The sequence below is a fragment of the Chrysemys picta genome, chromosome 3 (genome assembly GCF_011386835.1).
Source record: "Chrysemys picta bellii isolate R12L10 chromosome 3, ASM1138683v2, whole genome shotgun sequence".
NCBI lineage: Eukaryota > Metazoa > Chordata > Testudines > Emydidae > Chrysemys > Chrysemys picta.
Genome location: NC_088793.1, coordinates 82,541,068 through 82,561,279, shown reverse-complemented (window position 1 = coordinate 82,561,279; position 20,212 = coordinate 82,541,068). Strand labels below are relative to the sequence as shown.

The following is a 20,212-nucleotide window of genomic DNA, read 5'->3' as shown; positions in this document are numbered from 1 at the left end:
ATCTTCCTTCCCCTTCTTTCCCAGAGGTCCTTATAGATTCACTCCTAGGAAGTTACTTACAGAAGTTGCACCCTGATCACTACAAGGCTCCTTGCCCTCTTTGGTGGTCTCCTGGGACCTTTTTGCAAGACTGACAGTCAAATGTGATTTTGTCCTCTTAAACTTCCTCCCAGATTAAATTCTGGGTAAACTGGACTCTGGCATACAATGTAACTCTGTGTTTCCTTCCACATGTCTATAGAAGGTCTAAATGGGTATCCCCAAACAGTGAAATTACTTGTCCCATCTTGTTCAGACCCTTAAATCTCACTGGTTGAGGGCCAAGTTGGAGATTCCTGTTTTTTTGTGAAGGTAGGTAAATCCAAAAAAGACAATGGCAGTGCAACATTTTGTTAAGATGCTGGAGATGGTATGTTTCTCCCCTAATGCCTCTGTCCTCTTTTCCAGGACAGAATTCTTCTGTCGATCTAGCTGTGTCTATACCGTGGATTGGATCAGTTTAACTACAGTGCTCAGGAGTGTGAATGTTTCACCCCCCTGAGTGACATAGCTAGGTCAATCTAAATTTTAAGTGTAGACCAGAGTTTAGATGTGTTGGCGGGGAGGAGGGAGAGGAGAGGCGTTCAGGAGGATTTTTTCTCAAGTCCAGGCTTACAGCTCTGCATAAGCTTTTACAGATATTCTAGACTTTCCTTTGGAGTAGGTTTCCAAAGAGAAAATTTTGTTGTTCTTCGAGTGCTTGTTCATGTCCATTCCAGTCAGGTGTGTGCACGCCAGCTGGAAGATTTTTTCCTTTAGCAGCATCTGTAGGGTTGGCCTGGGCAACCCCTGTAGTCGCACCTTCATGCCACCTAATAGAGGGTCCTGCTGACCCGCCACCCCCTTAGTTCCTTCTTACCGCCGGTGACGGCTAGCTGGAACAACTGTCACTCTTGCATTGCAAGAGCTTTCGGCAGCGTCCACTTCAGTTTTCATAGTTTAAAATTGTTAGTTTGTTAGTTATAGTTAGTGGTTATAGTTTTTAGAATTTCTTGGGGGGTTCCCCCCCCCCCCCCACAACGTTTTTCCCGCTTCTGGGATATGCCCCATTCCCCAGGGTTCCAACTCTGTGAGGATTGTGGCAAGTTTATGCCGAAGAGTGACCCACACTCTTCCTAGCTATGGTGCTTCGGGGAGAGCCATCAGAAGGACAAATGCAGGATCTGCAAGGGATTTCACCCTAGGATCCTTAAAGACCAGGATTAAAGGCTGAAAATCCTGCTAATGGAAGTGGCACTCCGACCGCAATCTGACCTGGGGTCTGCAGAACCCACGCCGAGCACTTGCTCGTCGGTCCGCGGTGCTCCGGTGCTGATCGTGCGCGAGCCAGTGCCGAGGAAGGACCCTAAGGACTCCTGGCACCACCACGGCTCCACCCATAAGCAACCTTCTTCTGTCTGGCACCGTTCTCAGTCCCTGGTGCCACAGAAGAAGAAAAGGCCGGATAGGGGTTGCTCTCCCCGTCCAAAGACCAAGGGACTTGTGGCATAGAAACACATTTCAAGCCAGACCACCTTGACTCTCCTGCCTTCCAGGGTATCGTTGACTCCTGCCCTGTCCGGGGTACAGTTGAGTCTGAACCCTCAATGGTCCCTGGATTGCCATGGTGGTCACCTCCAGCTCCCCTCGACACCGGAGGCATTCGAGATAGCCAACGACCTCATTCGCCTCATGGTGCTGTCCTCCCCGCAGAGGAGAGACAAGTCGCTGGTGACTGCGCGGCCCCAGTTGCAATCAAACAGCAAACCAGCGATGATGGCATGCCAATCCCCATGTCCGGTGCACCTCTGCCTGACATGGCCACCCATGCGGAGGAGCGCACCAATCCCCGACCTCTCGGCACTGCCCTCCGGCAGCCCAGAGTACTGCTCCTCTGTGGTGGTCCTACTCAGAGACCTCTGAGTCAGAGGCGGAATCCTATTGGTCCAATAGGACCAGGAGGTCCAGATCCTGCCACGACCACTAGCCCTGTTTGGCACCGTGGCCTCCGCAGTGGCAACTTCGACACAGTGGCCCTTTTGGACACCCTGGGTGTATCACCAGAGCCAGGGACAGATACAAGGCTCAAAGTCCAGGTCTGCATCAGTGTCCTCAGCGTCCTTTGTCCCCCTGCAGGCACTGCCAGCAGCAGCACTGCTGACACCGCTGTTGTCTCCTGCAACTCCAGCACCGACCCTCCCCCCGACAGCAGCACCACTGACCACTACATCCTCGGTGCTATCGGCATTGACGATGTTGGCATTGGCTTCAGACCTGGGGGCTCAGCAGTACCACATGCTGCAAGACCCACAGGGCACTGAAGGGAGTGAGCAGCGTCCGCGCCAAGCCTCTCCTCCTCATCCTCTCCCGATGAAGTCGTGGCTGGGACGTCGATGGCCCCAGCTCTGGAGGATAACCTGGTCCTCCAACAACTTTTACGTCGTGTTTCCCAGAACCTGGGCATACAGGCGGAGTAGATGGTGGAGGAATCTGACCAAGTTGTCGATATCCTCGCACCCTCTGGACCCTCTCGTATTGCCTTACCCTTAATAAAGACGATTGCACGATTGTAGAGACGACGAAAACCTTATGGCAGACCCCTACATCTCTGACCCTGCAGCCAAGAGGAAAGAGAAGTGGTATTTTGTCCCCTCTAAGGGATATGAACATTTATACACCCACCCCCCGACTACCCGGTGGTTGATGCAGCCAATCAGCGAGAGCGCCAGGACTACCAGGGCCCCTCCCCTAAGAATAGGGATGCCAAAAAACTAGAGCTTTTCGGCAGGAAGGTCTATTCCACTGGGGGACTACAGCTCTGCATTTTGAATCAACAGGCCATCATGAGCAGATACGCACACAACACCGGCACTGCGATGGCCAAGTTCGCGGAGCTGCTGTCTCAGGACTCTCGCGTAGAGTTGTTGGCATTAGTGAAGGAGGGAAAACTGATCTCCAGAGCGTCCCTACAGGCGGCATTAGACGCCACAGATGCATCCTCATATACAGTGGCCACAGGGATTGCAATGAGAAGGAGTTGCTGGTTGCAGGTCTCTGGTCTGCCCCATGAGGTCCAACAAACAATCCAGGACCTCCCCTTTGAGAGTTTGGCCCTCTTTTCCGATAATCATAGAATCCAAGAATATCAGGGATGGAAGGGACCTCAGAAGGTCATCTAGTCCAACCCCCTGCTCAAAGCAGGACCAATCCCCAATTAAATCATCCCAGCCAGGGCTTCGTCAAGCCTGACCTTAGAAACCTCTAAGGAAGGAGATTCCACCACCTCCCTACGTAATCCATTCCAGTGCTTCACCACCCTGCTAGTGAAAAAGTTTTTCCTAATATCCAACCTAAACTTCCCCCACTGCAACTTGAGACCATTACTCCTTGTTCTCTCATCTGGTACCACTGAGAACAGTCTAGATCCATCCTCTTTGGAACCCCCTTTCAGGTAGTTGAAAGCAGCTATCAAATCCCACCTCATTCTTCTCTTCCACAGACTAAACAATCCCAGTTCCCTTAGCCTCTCCTCATAAGTCATGTGCTCCAGCCCCCTAATCATTTTTGTTGCCCTGTGCAGGACTCTTTCCAATTTTTCCACATCCTCCTTGTAGTGTGGGGCCCAAAACTGGACACAGTACTCCAGATGAGGCCTCACCAATGTCAAATAGAGGGGAATGATCACATCCCTCGATCTGCTGGCAATGCCCCTACTTATACAGCCCAAAATGCCGTTAGCCTTCTTGGCAACAAGGGCACACTGTTGACTCACATCCAGCTTCTCGTCCACTGTAACCCCTAGGTCCTTTTCTGCAGAACTGCTGCCTAGCCATTCGGTCCCTAGTCTGTAGCAGTGCATGGGATTCTTCCATCCTAAGTGCAGGACTCTGCACTTGTCCTTGTTGAACCTCATCAGATTTCTTTTGGCCCAATCCTCTAATTTGTCTAGGTCCCTCTGTATGTTATCCCTGCCCTCCAGCATATCTACCACTCCTCCCAGTTTCATGTCATCTGCAAACTTGCTGAGGGGTGCAGTCCACGCCATCCTCCAGATCATTAATGAAGATATTGAACAAAACCGGCCCCAGGACTGACCCTTGGGGCACTTGGCTTGATACTGGCTGCCAACTAGACATGGAGCCATTGATCACTACCCGTTGAGCCCGACGATCTAGCCAGCTTTCTATCCACCTTATAGTCCATTCATCCAGCCCATACTTCTTTAATTTGCTGGCAAGAATACTGTGGGAGACAGTATCAAAAGCTTTGCTAAAGTCAAAGAATAACACATCCACAGCTTTCCCCTCATCCACAGAGCCAGTTATCTCGTCATAGAAGGCAATTAGGTTAGTCAGGCATGACTTGCCCTTGGTGAATCCATGCTGACTGTTCCTGATCACTTTCCTCTCCTGTAAGTGCTTCAGATTTGATTCCTTGAGGACCTGCTCCATGATTTTTCCAGGGACTGAGGTGAGGCTGACTGGCCTTTAGTTCCCTGGATCCTCCTTCTTCCCTTTTTTAAAGTTGGGCACTACATTAGCCTTTTTCCAGTCATCCGGGACCTCCTAGAGGATTCAAGGGCCAACCTCAGATCTTTGGAGCTCCATACCCCTGCCACTCAACGTAGACATTTCTGGCCACAGCCTCCCTCTAGGTTCTACCAAGCTCAGAACTGCCAGGGCACTCCTCGTAGGAGGAATAGAAGTGGTAGAAGAAGGCAGCACCCCTCCTCAGGCCAGGGCTCGGGCCAGCCCAAGCCACCGCCTGGCCCCAGACCAGCCTTTTGAGGGTGTGATGGAGGACAGTACACCAGTGCTGGAACTGGATCCAACCCTACTTACCTTCTCGTCCCAACTATCCCCTTTCTACTGTGTATGGTCCCGTATCACCTCGGACCACTGGGTGCTCCATACGGTAGAGAGGGGATATTCTATCCAATTCTGTGCCTTCCCACTCTTCCACACACACCCCAGCCCTCCCCGTCCCTCTTCAGGGACCCCTCTCACGAGCAACTCCTTATACAGGAGGTTCACGCGCTCCTCTCCGTCAGGGCAGTGGAAGAGGTTCCTCATGAGCAAAGGGGCAAGGGCATCTACCCCCAGTATTTCCTAATACTGAAAGCCAAAGTTGACCTCAGGCCCATCCTGGACCTGCGAGAACTCAATAAGTTCGTCAGAAAACTCAAGTTCCGCATGGGCTCTTTGGCCTCCTTTATCCCCTCATTGGATCCAGGAGACTGGTATGTCGCCCTCGACTTGAAGGACGCGTACTTTCACATAGCAATAATTCCACCCCACAGAAAATACCTCAGGTTTGTGATGAACAACAGCCACTATCAGTTTATTGTCCTCCCATTTGGCCTGTTAGCGGCACCTCAGGAGTTCACCAAGTGCATGGCAGTCGTGGCAGCGTTCGTGCACAAACAGCAGGTATAGATGTTCCTGTACCTTGATGACTGGCTGATCAAGGGCTGCTCCGGATCTCAAGTGGAGGCACAGGTCGGCCTCATAAGAAGGATGTTCGACGAACTGGGTCTCCTTCTAAATGAGGCGAAATCGATGCTGTCCCCTGTACAGAGGATAGAGTTTATAGGGGAAGTGCTAGACTCTTCTCGAGCCAGGGCATACATCCCAGAGGCCAGATTTTGGTCATACAGGCAGTTCCCCACCACTACAGCAAAGAATTGCCTGAAGTTTCTAGGACACATGGCAGCTTGTACCTACATAGTACAGTATGCCAGACTCAGGCTTTGCCCACTTCAGTCATGGCTAGCATCAGTATATCGACCAGTTCGGGATGCTTTGGACAGTATCATAACCCTGCCTCGTCCGATACTAGACTCCCTCCTGTGGTGGCTCAACCCACAGGTAGTATGTGCAGGGGTCCCCTTCACCAGCCCCCAGCCAACCCTCTCATTAGTGACAGATGTTCCAGCTTTGGAACGGGGGGCACATTTGGGAGACCTCAGGATACAAGACCTCTGGACCTTGCTCTGCATATCAATGTCAGAGAACTGAGAGTGGTGCGCCTGGCGTGCTAGACTTACACATCTCTCTGATATATGGACTCTGAATCAGTCCTCACGGACAACACCACGGCAGTGTTCTGTATCAACAAATAAGGGGGTGCAGGCTCCTCTCCCCTGTGCCTGGAAGCCCTCAAGCTGTGGGACTTCCAGGTAAAGCACTCGATACACTTGCAGGCATTATACCTCCCTGGGATACGGAACGAGCTGGCAGACCATCTCAGCAGGTCTTTTCACGACCACAAGTGGTCCCTCCGGCTGGACATAGTGAGCTCAATCTTCCAACACTGGGCTTTCCGCAAATAGACCTGTTCACCACGCAACGCAACAGGAAGTGTCAACTATTCTGCTCCTTCCTGAGTCACAGCCCAGGCTCCATTGTGGATGTGTTCCTACTTCCATGGGGAGGCCGCCTCCTATATGCGTTCCCACCGGTTCCTCTCGTTCACAAGGTGCTCCTCAAGATCGCTGGTGATATTGATAGCTCCTGCCTGGCCATGCCGGCACTGGTACACATCGCTTCTGGAAATGTCTGTGGCAACTCCAGTCACCCTACCATTCGTCCCAGATCTAATAATGCAGGATCATGGCCGCCTCTGACATCTGAACCTCAAGTCGCTCCACCTCACAGCGTGGAAGCTCCATGGCTGAACGCTGTGGAGCTTTCCTGCTCTGATCAAGTCAGACAAGTTCTCTTTGCCCTTCCACAAGGGCGCCGTACCTTGCCAAGTGGAAGAGATTCTCAGTCTGGGTGGAGCAGCATCTTCAGTCTCCGACACTCGCCTCGGTGCCATTTATACCTGACTACCTCCTCCATCTTAAGCAACAGGGACTGTCCATGTCATCAATGAGGGTTCACTTGGCTGCCATCTCCGCCTTCCATCCGGGCGCAGAAGGCTGCTCAGTCTTCGCGAATCCAGTGATCAGCCTTTTCCTTAACGGTCTCGACAGACTATACCTGCAAGTATGACAGCCTATCCCAGCTTGGGACCTCAATCTGCTCCTTTCCAGATTTATAGGACCACCATTTGAGCCATTGGCGACGTGCTCCCTGCTTTATCTCTCACGCAAGGTGGCATTTCTGGTGGCGATAACCTCAGCTAGGAGAGTGTCAGAGCTCAGGGTCCTTACATCAGAGCCCCAGTAGACAGTATTCCATAAGGACAAGGTTCAGCTCAAACCTCACCCGGCTTTTCTCCCAAAGGTTGTCTCCCAGTTTCACATCAACCAGGACATCTTCCTACATGTTTTCTACCTTAAGCCACATTCAAGTGGCAGGGAGCAGAGGCTTCACTCATTGGATGTCCGCAGAGCGCTAGCCTTCTATATCAGAGAACGAAGCTGTTCCGAAAGTCCATCCAGTTATTCGTGGTGGTGGCAGACAGAATGATAGGTCTCCCTGTCTCATCACAACGTATCTCGTCGTGGATCCATGTAATGCATTTGGGAGTAGTACGACTTGGTGAAGGCTCCATCTATCACCACGCACTCCACCAGGGCTCAGGCCTCCTCAGCAGCATTCCTGGTGCGGGTTCCCACCCAGGAAATCTGCAGGGCAGCAACATGGTCCTCTATACACACTTCCACCACACACTATGCGATCACTCAGCAGGCCAGAGATGAAGCGGCTTTCGGACAAGCAGTGCTCCAATCAGCGGATAACTCCGATCCCACCTCCTGAACTTAGTCTTGTGAGTCACCTAATTGGAATGGACATGAACAAGCACTCGAAGAAGAAAAAACGGTTACTCACCTTCTCGTAATTGTTGTTCTTCGAGATGTGTTGTTCATGTCCATTCCAATACCCACCCTCCTACCCCTCTGTCAGAGCAGCCGACAAGAAGGAACTAAGGGGGTGGTGGGTCGGCAGGGTTCTACATTAGGCACCATGAAGCCGCGACTCCAGGGGACGCCCAGGCTGACCCTACAGATGCTGTTAAGGGAAAAATCTTCCAGCTGGCGTGCATACAGAGCATGCACACCTGATTGAAATGGACATGAACAACACATCTCGAAGAACAACAGTTACGTTTTTTTCCTTCCCTCTCCTCTTGATGTCTCAAATCCTGTCTATCCTCATATAGAGGAATGAGCCTTATTTCTCCGGGTGTAGATTTTTAATCAGCTATTAACCCCAAAGGCCTGTATACCAACATCATTCCTTTCAGAAGTCAGACACCAAACCCATGCTGTTCCAGAAACAATGGAAGTCTAGCAGCAACCGTCTTCTTTTCCCTCATCCCTCCATGTGGTGGGATGGACAGGACCACCTCTTTCCAGTCTAGTGTTCCTATTATTCTATGGTTCCACTTGCGTCTTTGTGGGAGACTGCCTTTACTTAAACTGTTGGTTTTCAGAATACGAACAGATGTCTGTGATTTTTCCTTGCTCGTCCTTTTTCCTTGCCTTCAGAGCTGGGCAGGTGAGCAGCTGCTGCTGACTGAGAGCCCAGCTCTGAAGGTAGCGCTGGCACTCTGCAGGAGCGCAGAAGTAGGGGTGGCAAGATATGGTATTGCCACGCTTACTTCTCCACTGCTGCTGGCGGTGGCTCTGCCTTCAGAGCTGGGCGGCACAGAAATAAAGATGGCATGGCATGGTATGGTATTGCGATAGTAACCGTACCCTCCCCCTCCCCCCCAACACACCCTCCTGGCAGTGGAACTATTTGGGAACTTGAAATATAATATCCTTCCCTCCCCCCCGACAGGGCACATGTGGCCCCTCCCCCATTGCTGTAGGATGTGGAGGTGTGGAAGCACTTCTGTTCCTGGGGACATGCTTGGCCCAGTCAGGAGGAGGCAGCAGCTCCGGGTCACCCCTTTTGCAGGAACTCAGGTGAAGGGCTTGGCCAGGCTTTGTAATGCTTTCCCGAGTCATTGGTGTCTCCAGCGCTGTGGCATGACAGGGCTAAGCACTGCCCTCCATTTGCCCAGCAGTAGATATCCAGGGACATGGTGGTTTCTGCTGCTGAGAGATGGCTGGGATGGGACCTGTGGCCCAGGCCCCTTTTTTGTCAGATTGGGGAGAGGGGAGGCTGGTGTCTGAAAATCCTAGCCTGAGGGAGGTCTGATACACCTCCCTTGTCCTCCCAGTAGACTCCTGGGTGGACTCCTAAGGTTGGGAATGACAGGGGCTAGTCAAATGTATGATATCAAGGAGGATCCATCCTGGAGCAGTCGTCCTCCCCACCCCTTTGCACATCTCTCACCACACATTACAAACTCCTCTCCTCTTTATGCTAGCTGAGAAAATAAATTTCTCCTGTTTTCTGCAAAAATACTGTTTTTTTAGAAGTGGGGGGCACACATGGGAGATAACTCTCCAAAGTGGAGTGCGCAGCTAAGTTCCCTCTAAGCTGCATAGCCATGCAGCGGGCTATCAAGCGCCGTGCAGGCAGGGAGAGGCGCTTCTCCCCCAGCCCCAAGCTGCTGCAGTGAGAGAGGCCTCGGGGAAGTCCTCTCTCCCTGGGACAGCTTGCACCCCAAACCTCTCATCCCCGGCCCCACCTCAGATCCCTTACTCCCCTACCGCACCCTAACCCTCTGCCCCAGCCCTGAGCTCCCTCCCACACTCTGAACTCCTTGGCTCCACCCCCGCCACACATCGTCTTCATATTGGTGCACATAACAAAATTCATTTCACACATGGATGTAAAAAATTAGAGGGAACATTGGTTGCAGCAAAAATAGTTTGGGAGCTTCTGACTTAGACCAATGAGCCATGACCTTTTCCAGTGTCTGGGTCTTTGTCATGAGGAAGAGCTATTTCATAGAACTTCAGTCTTTTCCTTCTATTCAACAAACTCATAAAAAGAAGGGAAAATATTATTGACCCTTAAAATAAGAACATAAGAATGGCCATACTGGGTCAGACCAATGGAACATATATCCCAGTATCCTGTCTTCCAGCAGTGGTCAATGCTAGATGCTTCAAAGGGAAGGAATAGAACAGGATAATCTTCAGCTTTCCATCCCCTGTTGTCCAGTCCCAGCATTTGACAGTGAGAGGCTCAGGGTCTCCCAGAGCAGGGAGTTGCAACCCTGACCATCTTGGCTAATAGCCATTGATGGACCTATCATCCATGAATTTAGTGAATTCTTATCTCATTCAGATAAAGGTCATCACCCCAGTTCATTCAAATCAACATCTCCAAAGGTGTATTTTGATACTTTGTGTCTATTGAGGGTGAAGGTTACTTCTTCTCCCCATCCTGAAGGGGGATGACACATGATCTTCAGAGCTCTGGAGTGGTTTCTTGTGTGTTCCACAAAGCCTTTGAAACAGCCTTCCCTTTAGGCGGTTCCCTTCTTTATCAGGACCCTTTTCTGTTTCCCCCATTTTTGAAATGCTGAGTCTCTGTGTGGCTCCTGAGAAGAGATTCCTCAAGAACTTGAATTTCTTCAATAAGGTCTTCAACAGCTTGTTGCATCCTAGAACAAATAATGAGCATAGCATACTATAGGGTCTGGTCTGACTTCAAAGTGATGGGTCCAAGTCAAGGCTCCAGTGCCTCCCTGTCGCCTTAACTTGGTTTTAAGATCCGTTTTGCTCTAACTCATATGAATCCCTCTATTAGTCCCTTTTATTCTGACGTGGAAGCTAGCTGCCTTAGTGATCATCTCTTTGACCCTAAGAATTAGAAAGCTTGTGGCATTCTTTTGTAATCTTCCATTCATGATTTTTCATAAGAAAAAGGTAGTCCTTTTGTACCTGCCAGTCTGTCCTACTAATGTTGTTTAATTCTTTCACCTTAATCAGGACATTTATCTCCCAAATTTCTATCCTTCTCCCTCATCACAGAAAGAAATTCTGTGGCTTTTCATTAACAATAGGGGAGATCATCAGAGTTTACTTTTATTGTGCTCAGGAGTTCCAGAAGTATCAAGCTTTGGGTTCTTCTTGAGGGCCCTCATAAGGGGAAGGATTTGTCCTGTCTCTGGATCGGCTTGTGTATCCAGTGTGTTTACTGTTATGCTGATTCCAACATAGAGGAGATCAACCAAACTTTGATTCTATTAGAAATACAAATACCTGATTGGCCTGGTTATCACCATCACACTTTAATTCAGTTTTAATCAGTGGACTAGGTGCCCATTAACAGGGGCACTATACTTCTTGGGAAAGGAAAAAGTTTAACTATTTTGAAATTTATCACCATCCAGAGGTTTATATGTCTAGTACATTAAGTGAATTGATTCTAGAGTTGTTAATCTTTGGATTTGCTAAATAAGTGCAACACATTTATTATTTGCAAAAACAAGGTTTCACTATAATTTAACAAAAAGGAAAGATATAATTCCTGAAAATTGCTGTCTTTTTAAAAGTAATAAACCTTACATTTTTAGTGCTTGAAAGAGTACAGTGCACCAACTTCAGCCATAGAAAATCATTAAAGAACCAGTTAACTAATAAATAAATCTTAGCCCTAACAAGTAAAAATAAGGCTGGTAAGGATTTGCACTGTTTTCAGGGGAAAGTACTTGCAGGTGGTGTTGCCTTATCTATAGGGGCCTACCAAATTCATGGTCCATTTTGTTCAATTTCACGGTTATATGGATTTAAAAATCATAAATTTCATTATTTCAGCTATTTAAATCTGAAATTTCACAGTGTTGTAATTGTAGGGGTCCTGACCCAAAAAGGAGTTGGGGGTGTCACAAGGTTATTGTAGGAGAGGGTTGCGGTATTGCTACCCTTACTTCTGTGCTGCTGCTGGCATTGGCACTGCCTTCAGACTTGGGCAGCTGGAGAGGGGCAGCTGCTGGCTGGGATCCCAGCTCTGAAGGCAGAGCCGCTGCCAGCAGCAGTGCAGAAGTAAGGATGGCATGATATGGTATTGCCTCCCTTACTTCTGCGCTGTTGCCTGCAGAGCTGGGCTCTCAGTAAGCAGCCGCCACTCTCCGGCCGCCCAGCTCTGAAGGCAGCGCAGAAGTAAGGGTGGCAATACCAGAATGCCCCTAAAATAACCTTGCGACCCCCTCCCCGCAGCTCCCTTTTTGGTCAGGACACCCAATTTGAGAAATGCTGGTCTCCCTCATGAAATCTGTATAATATAGGGTAAAGGCACACAAAAGACCAGATTTCACAGAGGGAGACCAGATTTCACGGTCCGTGACACGTTTTTCATGACCGTGAATTTGGTAGGGCCCTACTTATCTATTTTGTCATAGTATATGTAGTATCTGATACTGTGTGTTGAAAATTTTGTACAACATACCCACATGGAGGAAATAAAAATGAATGACTGAAAGAAACTGGTAAACCGGCCCATTAGGAAAGATGCTGTTGGGAGGAGATAACTTACAGTATTGTCTACTGTTGCAGAGAAATGGCCAACATATGATGCCAACACTTAAAAGGTGTCAAATACTATGCAAGCATTGAAAACCTTCCAATTTGATTACCGGGATGTTTTTCCTTCCACAAGTGAAGCCATGAAATCTGAATGATGCTTCAGTTACAAATCATTCTTTCAAAACTTAAATCTCTTAATTCACAAATAGGTATTGTGACTAAACCTGAAGTATATAAACTGGATGAGGGTTAATGATCTATTTGCTTTGTCTCTGTGCTTGCTGAAAAATATTTTTGTTTATTACTAAGAGATGCACAATATACTTATTTCTTTTGGTCTGTCTTCTGAAAATTGTTTTGTAGAATTTCCCAGAAAAGGATCTACTGCACTGTCCTTCTAAAGATGTGATTGAAGCTCATTTCATGGCTTGTGTAAAGGAAGCAGATGCTTTAAAGCACAAAAGTCAAGTCATCAATGAAATGCAGAAAAAGGATCATAAACAGCTCTGGATGGGGTTACAGAATGGTAAATACAACATGTCAAATTAAAGAAATTTCAGTTTATTAGGATGTTAGAAAAGTTTTTCTTCAAAATCTGAATTATTGTAGCAGAGTCATGTAAAATGCCATTTTCCACACTGTAGTCTAATCAAAGGGCTAAGCAATTTAGTGGCGAATCAACTGTTTTTCACTTCTGGTACCAGGATGCAAGTCTAGCTTGAGATCTTCTGAGAAATAAACTGGGTTGTGACTCAGTTCACATCACAGAACACATCATATTTAATATAGTTTGATGCAACTGCTAGTCTGAACTTGGGAGACGCCCAGGTCTTAATTAGTATTCAGTATGAATTATCTCTAACCCTAAAAAAATGTGGTTCCTCTGGTTTATGGTTTGAGATCATTGGTGGGGCAACAAAGGTAAACTTTCATTACAATTTCTGGCATATGAATAATCTTGTCCGTTCTCCCACCCCAAATTTAAATTGGGAAATATTGTTGATCCGCCAGCTAAGCACCTTTATAACTGCATTTCTTACAGGATGTAGATATTTCACTAACTGCTGGCTAGATTAATAGAACAGATTACAGTACTTGTGTGGTAAATGCTTCAAAATATATTTTCATAACTTTTTGTCTGTCTGATTTCTAGAAGATGCCATTGGTTAATCTTATACAAGATATAAACCATTACTCCTGGGGGAATTCTGCACCAAAAAATTAAAAGCTGTGCATACAATATTTTAAAATTCTGCATATTTTATTTTTTAAATAACACTATATAATCACGCCAGTTTCAATTATTTGGGTAACTTATTTCAAAATACCTGTCAGCAACTATGTCTGTAACAATACAGACACACACAGAAAAATTCCCTGAGGAATAGAGAGTTAAAGGAACCCCTCTTTCTGTGCCCCGTCCCCCTCAGAGCTCAGCAGGGGGTGTCAGACACCTGTATCCCCCTTCCCACCAGAGCACAGCTGCAGGATCTACCCCAGCCCAGACATCCACACCCCTTACTCCCCCAGAGCCCAGCCACGCCTCCTCCCTCCTCCAGCCAAGATACTGGCATCCCCTAACCCCCCCAGCCCAGCCATGGGACCCCTCCCCCCCCCGAGCCCAGCTGCAGAGCCCCCGCCGCCCTGCCTAGACACTTGCACCACCTCCTTCCCCAGCACCCAGGCATGCCCCCCCAGCTCAGACACCCACACCCCTACCCCAGGGATCCAGAGGGAGAAACAGCCTGATGCTGGGCCCTGTGCTTGTATGGAGTTTCCTGCACACAGCCTCCTTCCTTCAGGGTGTGCTGAGAACTGTAGCTGCCTGGAAACACACACCACCCTCCCTGCAGTGTCTTCTACTTGCGAACTGGGCTCCTCTTGAGTCCAGCAGCCCCTAGTGGTGGCCAGCAGCTCTGCAGCCCATTTCTGTAGGAGAAAAAGGAAATTCTGCGTGTACTACATTCACTTTTGCGCAAATTCTGCATGTGCAGTGGTGCAGAATTCCCCCAACAGTAAAACCCTTCAAATACGTAAATTTAATTAGTTTAAGGTATAAAACATCATACATTACATCTGAATATGTAAAGCATGCCAAAATGCATATTAACTTGAGAAACACAAGGAAAACTCTTGAATGTAAACCAAGTACAGTAAAAGCTTTTATCTGGCACTTCAACCGGCAAACTCTATAAACCGGCATTTCTGATCTGCACTGCTGACAGACCGATTTATAATGCGGTTGGTGCGGGGCTGGGGCGTGGGAGGAGCTGCGGGGCGCATTCTGGGAGGGAGTTTGGGTCCGGGAGAGGGCAGGAGGTTGGGGCATGTGAAGGGCTCGGGGTGCCAGATGGCGGGGGAGGGAGGCAGGCGCGGCTCACTTCTGGTGGCTTCCTGCAAGCAGCTCCCTGTCCCTACTGTTGCTGGCAGAGGCATGGCCAGGCGGCTCTGCAGGCATGCTGCCTCCGTCCCACCTCCCTGAGCGCTGAGTCTGCGGCTCCCAGCCCCTTGGCTGGGAACCATGGCCAATGGGAGCTGCAGACAGAGGTGCCTGCAGACGGAGGCAGTGTGCCTGCTTGCAGAGCCGCTTGGCCGTGCCTCCACCACTAGAAGCAGCAGGATGGAGAGCCGCTTGCGGGGAGCTGCCGGAGGTGAGTGCCCCCCCCCCCCCAATCCGGCACCCCGAGCCCCTACCCATGCCCCAAGCCCCCTCCTGGACCCAAACTCCCTCCCAGAGTCTGTGCCCCGCAGCCCCTCCCATGCCCCAGCCCCGCACACATCCCCCGCCACTGCACTTCAAACCCCTCCCTCTGAGTTAACTGGCATTTTTAATTTACCGGCACCCCCCATTTCCCCAGCATGCTGGTTAAAAAAGCTTTTACTGTAAAACTGCATATTAAGCTTGAGAACCAATAAAGTCAGGAAATTACTTAAGATTTAATGTATAAAATGTCAGCCTGAATTTGTGGGTTTTTTTTTCCTGATTAATGTCTCAGTCTAAATGATTGAGTTATTCTGGCCATTTGAAGTAGCTTCTGGCTTGCAAGATAACTAACCTCTGAGTTTGTTAGCCCAAAATACTGTTAGTACGGATGATGTCTTCCCTGGCGACCAAATGATGTTTTGGGTCCTATAAGGGACAGTGGGAAGATCAATGAGTCATGATAGTTTGACATGTGGTGGTGGAATTCTGAGGGATGCAGTTAATAAAATTCCGTAGATTTGCATCCTGTAATTAGTGGGAAATAGCTTTAAAGTTTGGGTCAGTTTAAAAAAAGAAAAAATGTATTCTGATTAGTTGTGAACATCCATTTTAGTGTAAATCCAGCTAATTGGGTGAGTGATATATTTTTCATATTAACAGTAAATACAGAATTTTAGCTAGCTGAAAACTGTATTACTCCTAAAAGTAAAGTATTTTAAGAGGGCAGATTGTCTTGTAAATCAGTAAGAATGTATATTTTCAGAAGTTGTATGTTGAGAAAATGGTTTGCTATACCCATATCCATTAAACAAAAGAACAGCATCATCTGTATCATAAACAACTGTATTCAAGAGAAATGGAGTAGAACACTCTGCCTATATAACTGTTTCTTGTTTTGAGACCGCTAATGTTTTCTGCAAAAAGAAGAACAGGAGGACTTGTGGCACCTTAGAGACTAACAAATTTATTAGAGCATAAGCTTTCGTGGACTACAGCCCACTTCTTCGGATGCATATAGAATGGAACATATATTGACACATACAGAGAGCATAAACAGGTGGGAGTTGTCTTACCACCTCTGAGAGGCCAATTAATTAAGAGAAAAAAAACTTTTGAAGTGATAATCAAGCTAGCCTAGTACAGACAGACAGTTAGATAACAAGTGTGAGAATACTAACAAGGGGAGACAGATTCAATGTCTGTAATGGCTCAGCCATTCCCAGTCCTTATTCAAACCGGAGTTGATTGTGTCTAGTTTGCATATCAATTCTAGCTCAGCAGTTTCTCGTTGGAGTCTGTTTTTGAAGTTTTTCTGTTGTAATATAGCCACCCGCAGGTCTGTCACTGAATGACCAGACAGGTTAAAGTGTTCTCCCACTGGTTTTTGAGTATTTTGATTCCTGATGTCAGATTGTGTCCATTAATTCTTTTGCGTAGAGACTGTCCGGTTTGGCCAATGTACATGGCAGAGGGGCATTGCTGGCACATGATGGCATATATCACATTGGTAGATGTGCAGGTGAACGAGCCCCTGATGGTATGGCTGATGTGATTAGGTCCTATGATGATGTCACTGGAATAGATATGTGGACAGAGTTGACATCGGGGTTTGTTACAAGGATAGGTTCCTGGGTTAGTGGTTTTGTTCAGTGATGTGTGGTTGCTGGTGAGTATTTGCTTTAGGTTGGGGGGTTGTCTGTAAGCGAGGACAGGTCTGTCTCCCAAGAGACAGGTCTGTCTCTCAATATATGTTCCATTCTATATGCATCCGAAGAAGTGGGCTGTAGTCCACGAAAGCTTATGCTCTAATAAATTTGTTAGTCTCTAAGGTGCCACAAGTCCTCCTGTTCTTCTTTTTGCGGATACAGACTAACACGGCTGCTACTCTGAAACCTTTCATAATGTTTTCTGGACTCTCAACATTCTTTGGAAATGGAAACTTGTCATTTGTATTGTTCTCCCAGCACTCAAATGCTCATAGTAATGCCTTGTGTTGGTAGTTATTTGCTCTTATTTCATGACTAGCTTTATTAAAAAGTACAGTGAACTATTTACACAATTACCAAGTGAATATTAAGGTATATCAGGCATATTAGAGAAAGGAAATAATATGAGTGAAGGTCCCTCATTTGACATACGATGATTGTATTCAGGTCCTACAGAATCCTGTAAGGATACCTTAAGGCATAATTTGGTGATCAGTTGTTCTCTGTATGCACTGAAGTTAGGACAAGATGTAGTATGCTTAGTTTGCAGCTAGGGAGATTCAGATTAGATATTAGGAAAAATTTGTAACTATAAAGGTAGTTAAATATTGGAATAGGTTACCAAGGAAAGTTGTGGAATCCCCATCATTGGAGGGTTTAAAGAACAGGTTAGACAAACACCTCTCAAGGGCAGTCTAGATAATACCAAGTCCTGCCTCAGCCCTAGGGAATGGACTAAAATGAACTCTTCAGGTCCCTTTCAGTTCTACACTTCTATAATTTTTTGATTACTATAAAGAATGAATTGAGGAGCAAATGAGCCTATTATAACTTCTCTTGGCACATTCTACTATTACATTGGTCTAGAGGAATCAAATGATCATATTATACAAGTGAAAGTTTGTTTTAGTACCCTCTTAATTGAATTTATTCTCTAGCAATAGGTCCAGTTAAGTGCTGGGACTGTTTATGACGGCGCTAGTTATAGATTCTACTATTGTTATAGTGGTTTAAAAAAATCAGTTGCAAAATGTCATCTTAGCTAAAATAAAGCTTGCTAGCTACTTGTTAGAATATGTATTTAGAAATATCTAGCTCAGTTATAAGTGTAACATAAGTTAGGTTTCATTGTAACTGCATGTATCTTTAATGGATAAACCTAAAGTTGGTGTTTATCAGTTATAGTGAACCAGAATTGTACTACGTATGTTTGGGAATGATGGTCTTAAGACAGGAGTTTGCCTAGTAAGGTTGGTTTTGTACAGGTTTCATTGTATTTCGTGAGAAACAGCACCTGGGAAACCTGACATCTAAATGAGAAGTTTAACAAGCTTTTGAATACTTTCAAATGCTAATTTTAATGTCTGAGCTCTCCGTAAAAGAGAAATAAGAAAAGCTTGTGAAACTAAGAAAACTCTTTTTAAGACATGCTGTACCTTTCAGTATGTTTTTATAGGCTTTCGTTTTAGATGTAATGATTTTAAACCTCTCTCTGAAACAAAGTTTATGACCACAAAAAAGAAAAGAAAGTAGCATTTGTGATAACTGCTTCATACCTTATGATACACATCTGCAGATTGTTTTTCTATGAAACTTAAAGTAATTTTCTTCATATCTTTAACAAAAACAATGATAGTTACATTTTTAAAGTATTGCTATCATAAGCAACTCTGTATCAAACTTAGTGGATGGCTTAAGACATTAAACGTGATTTTTTTGTAAATAGCAAGTTTGCATAATTTTCTGATGTCAGAAGGGACGATCAATATTACAAATATTATAAATTAGTTTTGGTCGGTCTTTCTAACTGAACTGCAGTTGCCTTGTCTGGTTGCATGGGTAACTTTCCAGCAACACTCTCAGCAGCCCTAGTGTCCCTTAAGGGATGAGCAGTAATAGTGGATTTATGGCAAATCTTGTGTTAGGGTTGCCTGACCTGGTGTCATATCATTCTTCAGTCCCTTTGGTTGGCCTACCGATCAGTCACCAAATCAGGGAAGAGGTCAGGTCTCTGCCCATGCACCTGTGGTGATCTCATTTATTCTTTCAACATCATTAAAGGCCTATTTCTAAGTTGGTGTTTCTCACCTAGAGGATTGGCTCCCTTGGGATATATGTGTGCGTCATACTAGTCCGGATGCAGGGGGGGAAGGTAAGCAGGACAGAGGAGAGAAACTTTGTGGGGGCAAAGAGGAAAAGCTGAATAAGAGATCCATGAGAGTGTTTTGATGACAAAGCTGTATCTATATTTCTAATTACAGGGACATTTCTTATTACTGTCCTTGCCTCTGAGTCACTTTATTGTTCCATCATTATGATGGATCAAGGAGGCCTGACAGGTTGTTGGGTTTTTTTGGTGTGGGAAGGGATTGACTTAATAGTTTTTTCGGCTTGCTTTTTACATTAGAAATTCAGGTCTTGTCTCTATTGAAATAATGTCACAGAGTCAAGAAAGTGAAAGCTGAACAACTTAAGAGGGAAATTATTTTTAATTGAACTGTTCAAAACTTTATCAAAAACTATTAGTAACAGAAGTTGTAAGTGTTAAAGGGAGTCTTGGTTAAAGATTCAGCACACCTGCTTTTCATTTGATGTGAGAGCTCACAAGTAAGGCTATGTTTTAGTCACGGGTATTTTTAGTAAAAGTCATGGACAGGTCATGGGCTGTAAACAAAAATTCATGACCCGTGACCTGTCCATGATTTTTACTATATTCCCCTAACTAAAACTTGGACCTGGGAGCTGTGGGTAGTCTGGGGGCACTACGGGTGATCTGGCGGGGCAGCACGCGGTCCGGGACCCCCCCGGTGCTGGGGGTGGGGAGGGTTGACGGGGCTGGCAGGCTCCCTACCTGGGTCCCCGGGAGCAGCCGGTATGTCCCTAGGGGGTGGGAAAGCCAGGGAGGCTCTGCACACTGCCCCAGCCACAAGTGCTGGCTCCACAGCTCCCATTGGCTGGGAACTGCAGCCAATGGGAGCTGCGAGGGCAGTAGAGCCCCCTGGCTCCTCCACCTAGGAGCTGTAGGGACATACTGGCTGCTTCCAGGGAGTCCCCCCGAGGTAAGCGCCGTCTCCCACCCCAACTTCCTGCCCCAGCCCTGGGCTCCCTCCCACAACCAAACTACTGCTGCTGCTGGCGGGGAGGGGCATGGTGGCCCGAGACTGCCCCAGGAGCAGCTGGCCCGGCTGGCCCAGGGGCTGCTCGGGCAGCCTGGAGCCAGCTGTGCCAGCTGCTGCAGAAGTCATGGAGATCACAGAAAGTCACAGAAGCCATGACCTCCATGACAGACACGTAGCCTTACTCATAAGATACATGCTCTGAAATGTTCATGGGTTCCTCAAGCAAAACCAGTGAAGACCAGACTTTGTTTCTGATACTTGAAGTAGAAAATAAGCAGCAGAAGCTTTTTTCAAAAAACATGTAAGGCCTTCTTTTTGTATATTGTAGAAGATAAAAGGCACATTT

General features: G+C 47.0%; 1 protein-coding gene across 16 annotated transcripts in view; it reads left to right on the top strand.

Annotated features, from left to right (window-relative positions):
• ATG5 (autophagy related 5) overlaps positions 1–20,212 on the top strand; it is a 144,487-nt gene that overhangs the window by 32,070 nt on the left and 92,205 nt on the right. For all 16 annotated transcript variants that reach the window (XM_024102451.3, XM_024102452.3, XM_024102453.3 and 13 more), the window contains one exon: positions 12,701–12,863. In XM_024102451.3, coding sequence (XP_023958219.1) covers positions 12,701–12,863 — 163 coding nt within the window. The remainder of the gene's footprint in view (positions 1–12,700; positions 12,864–20,212) is intronic.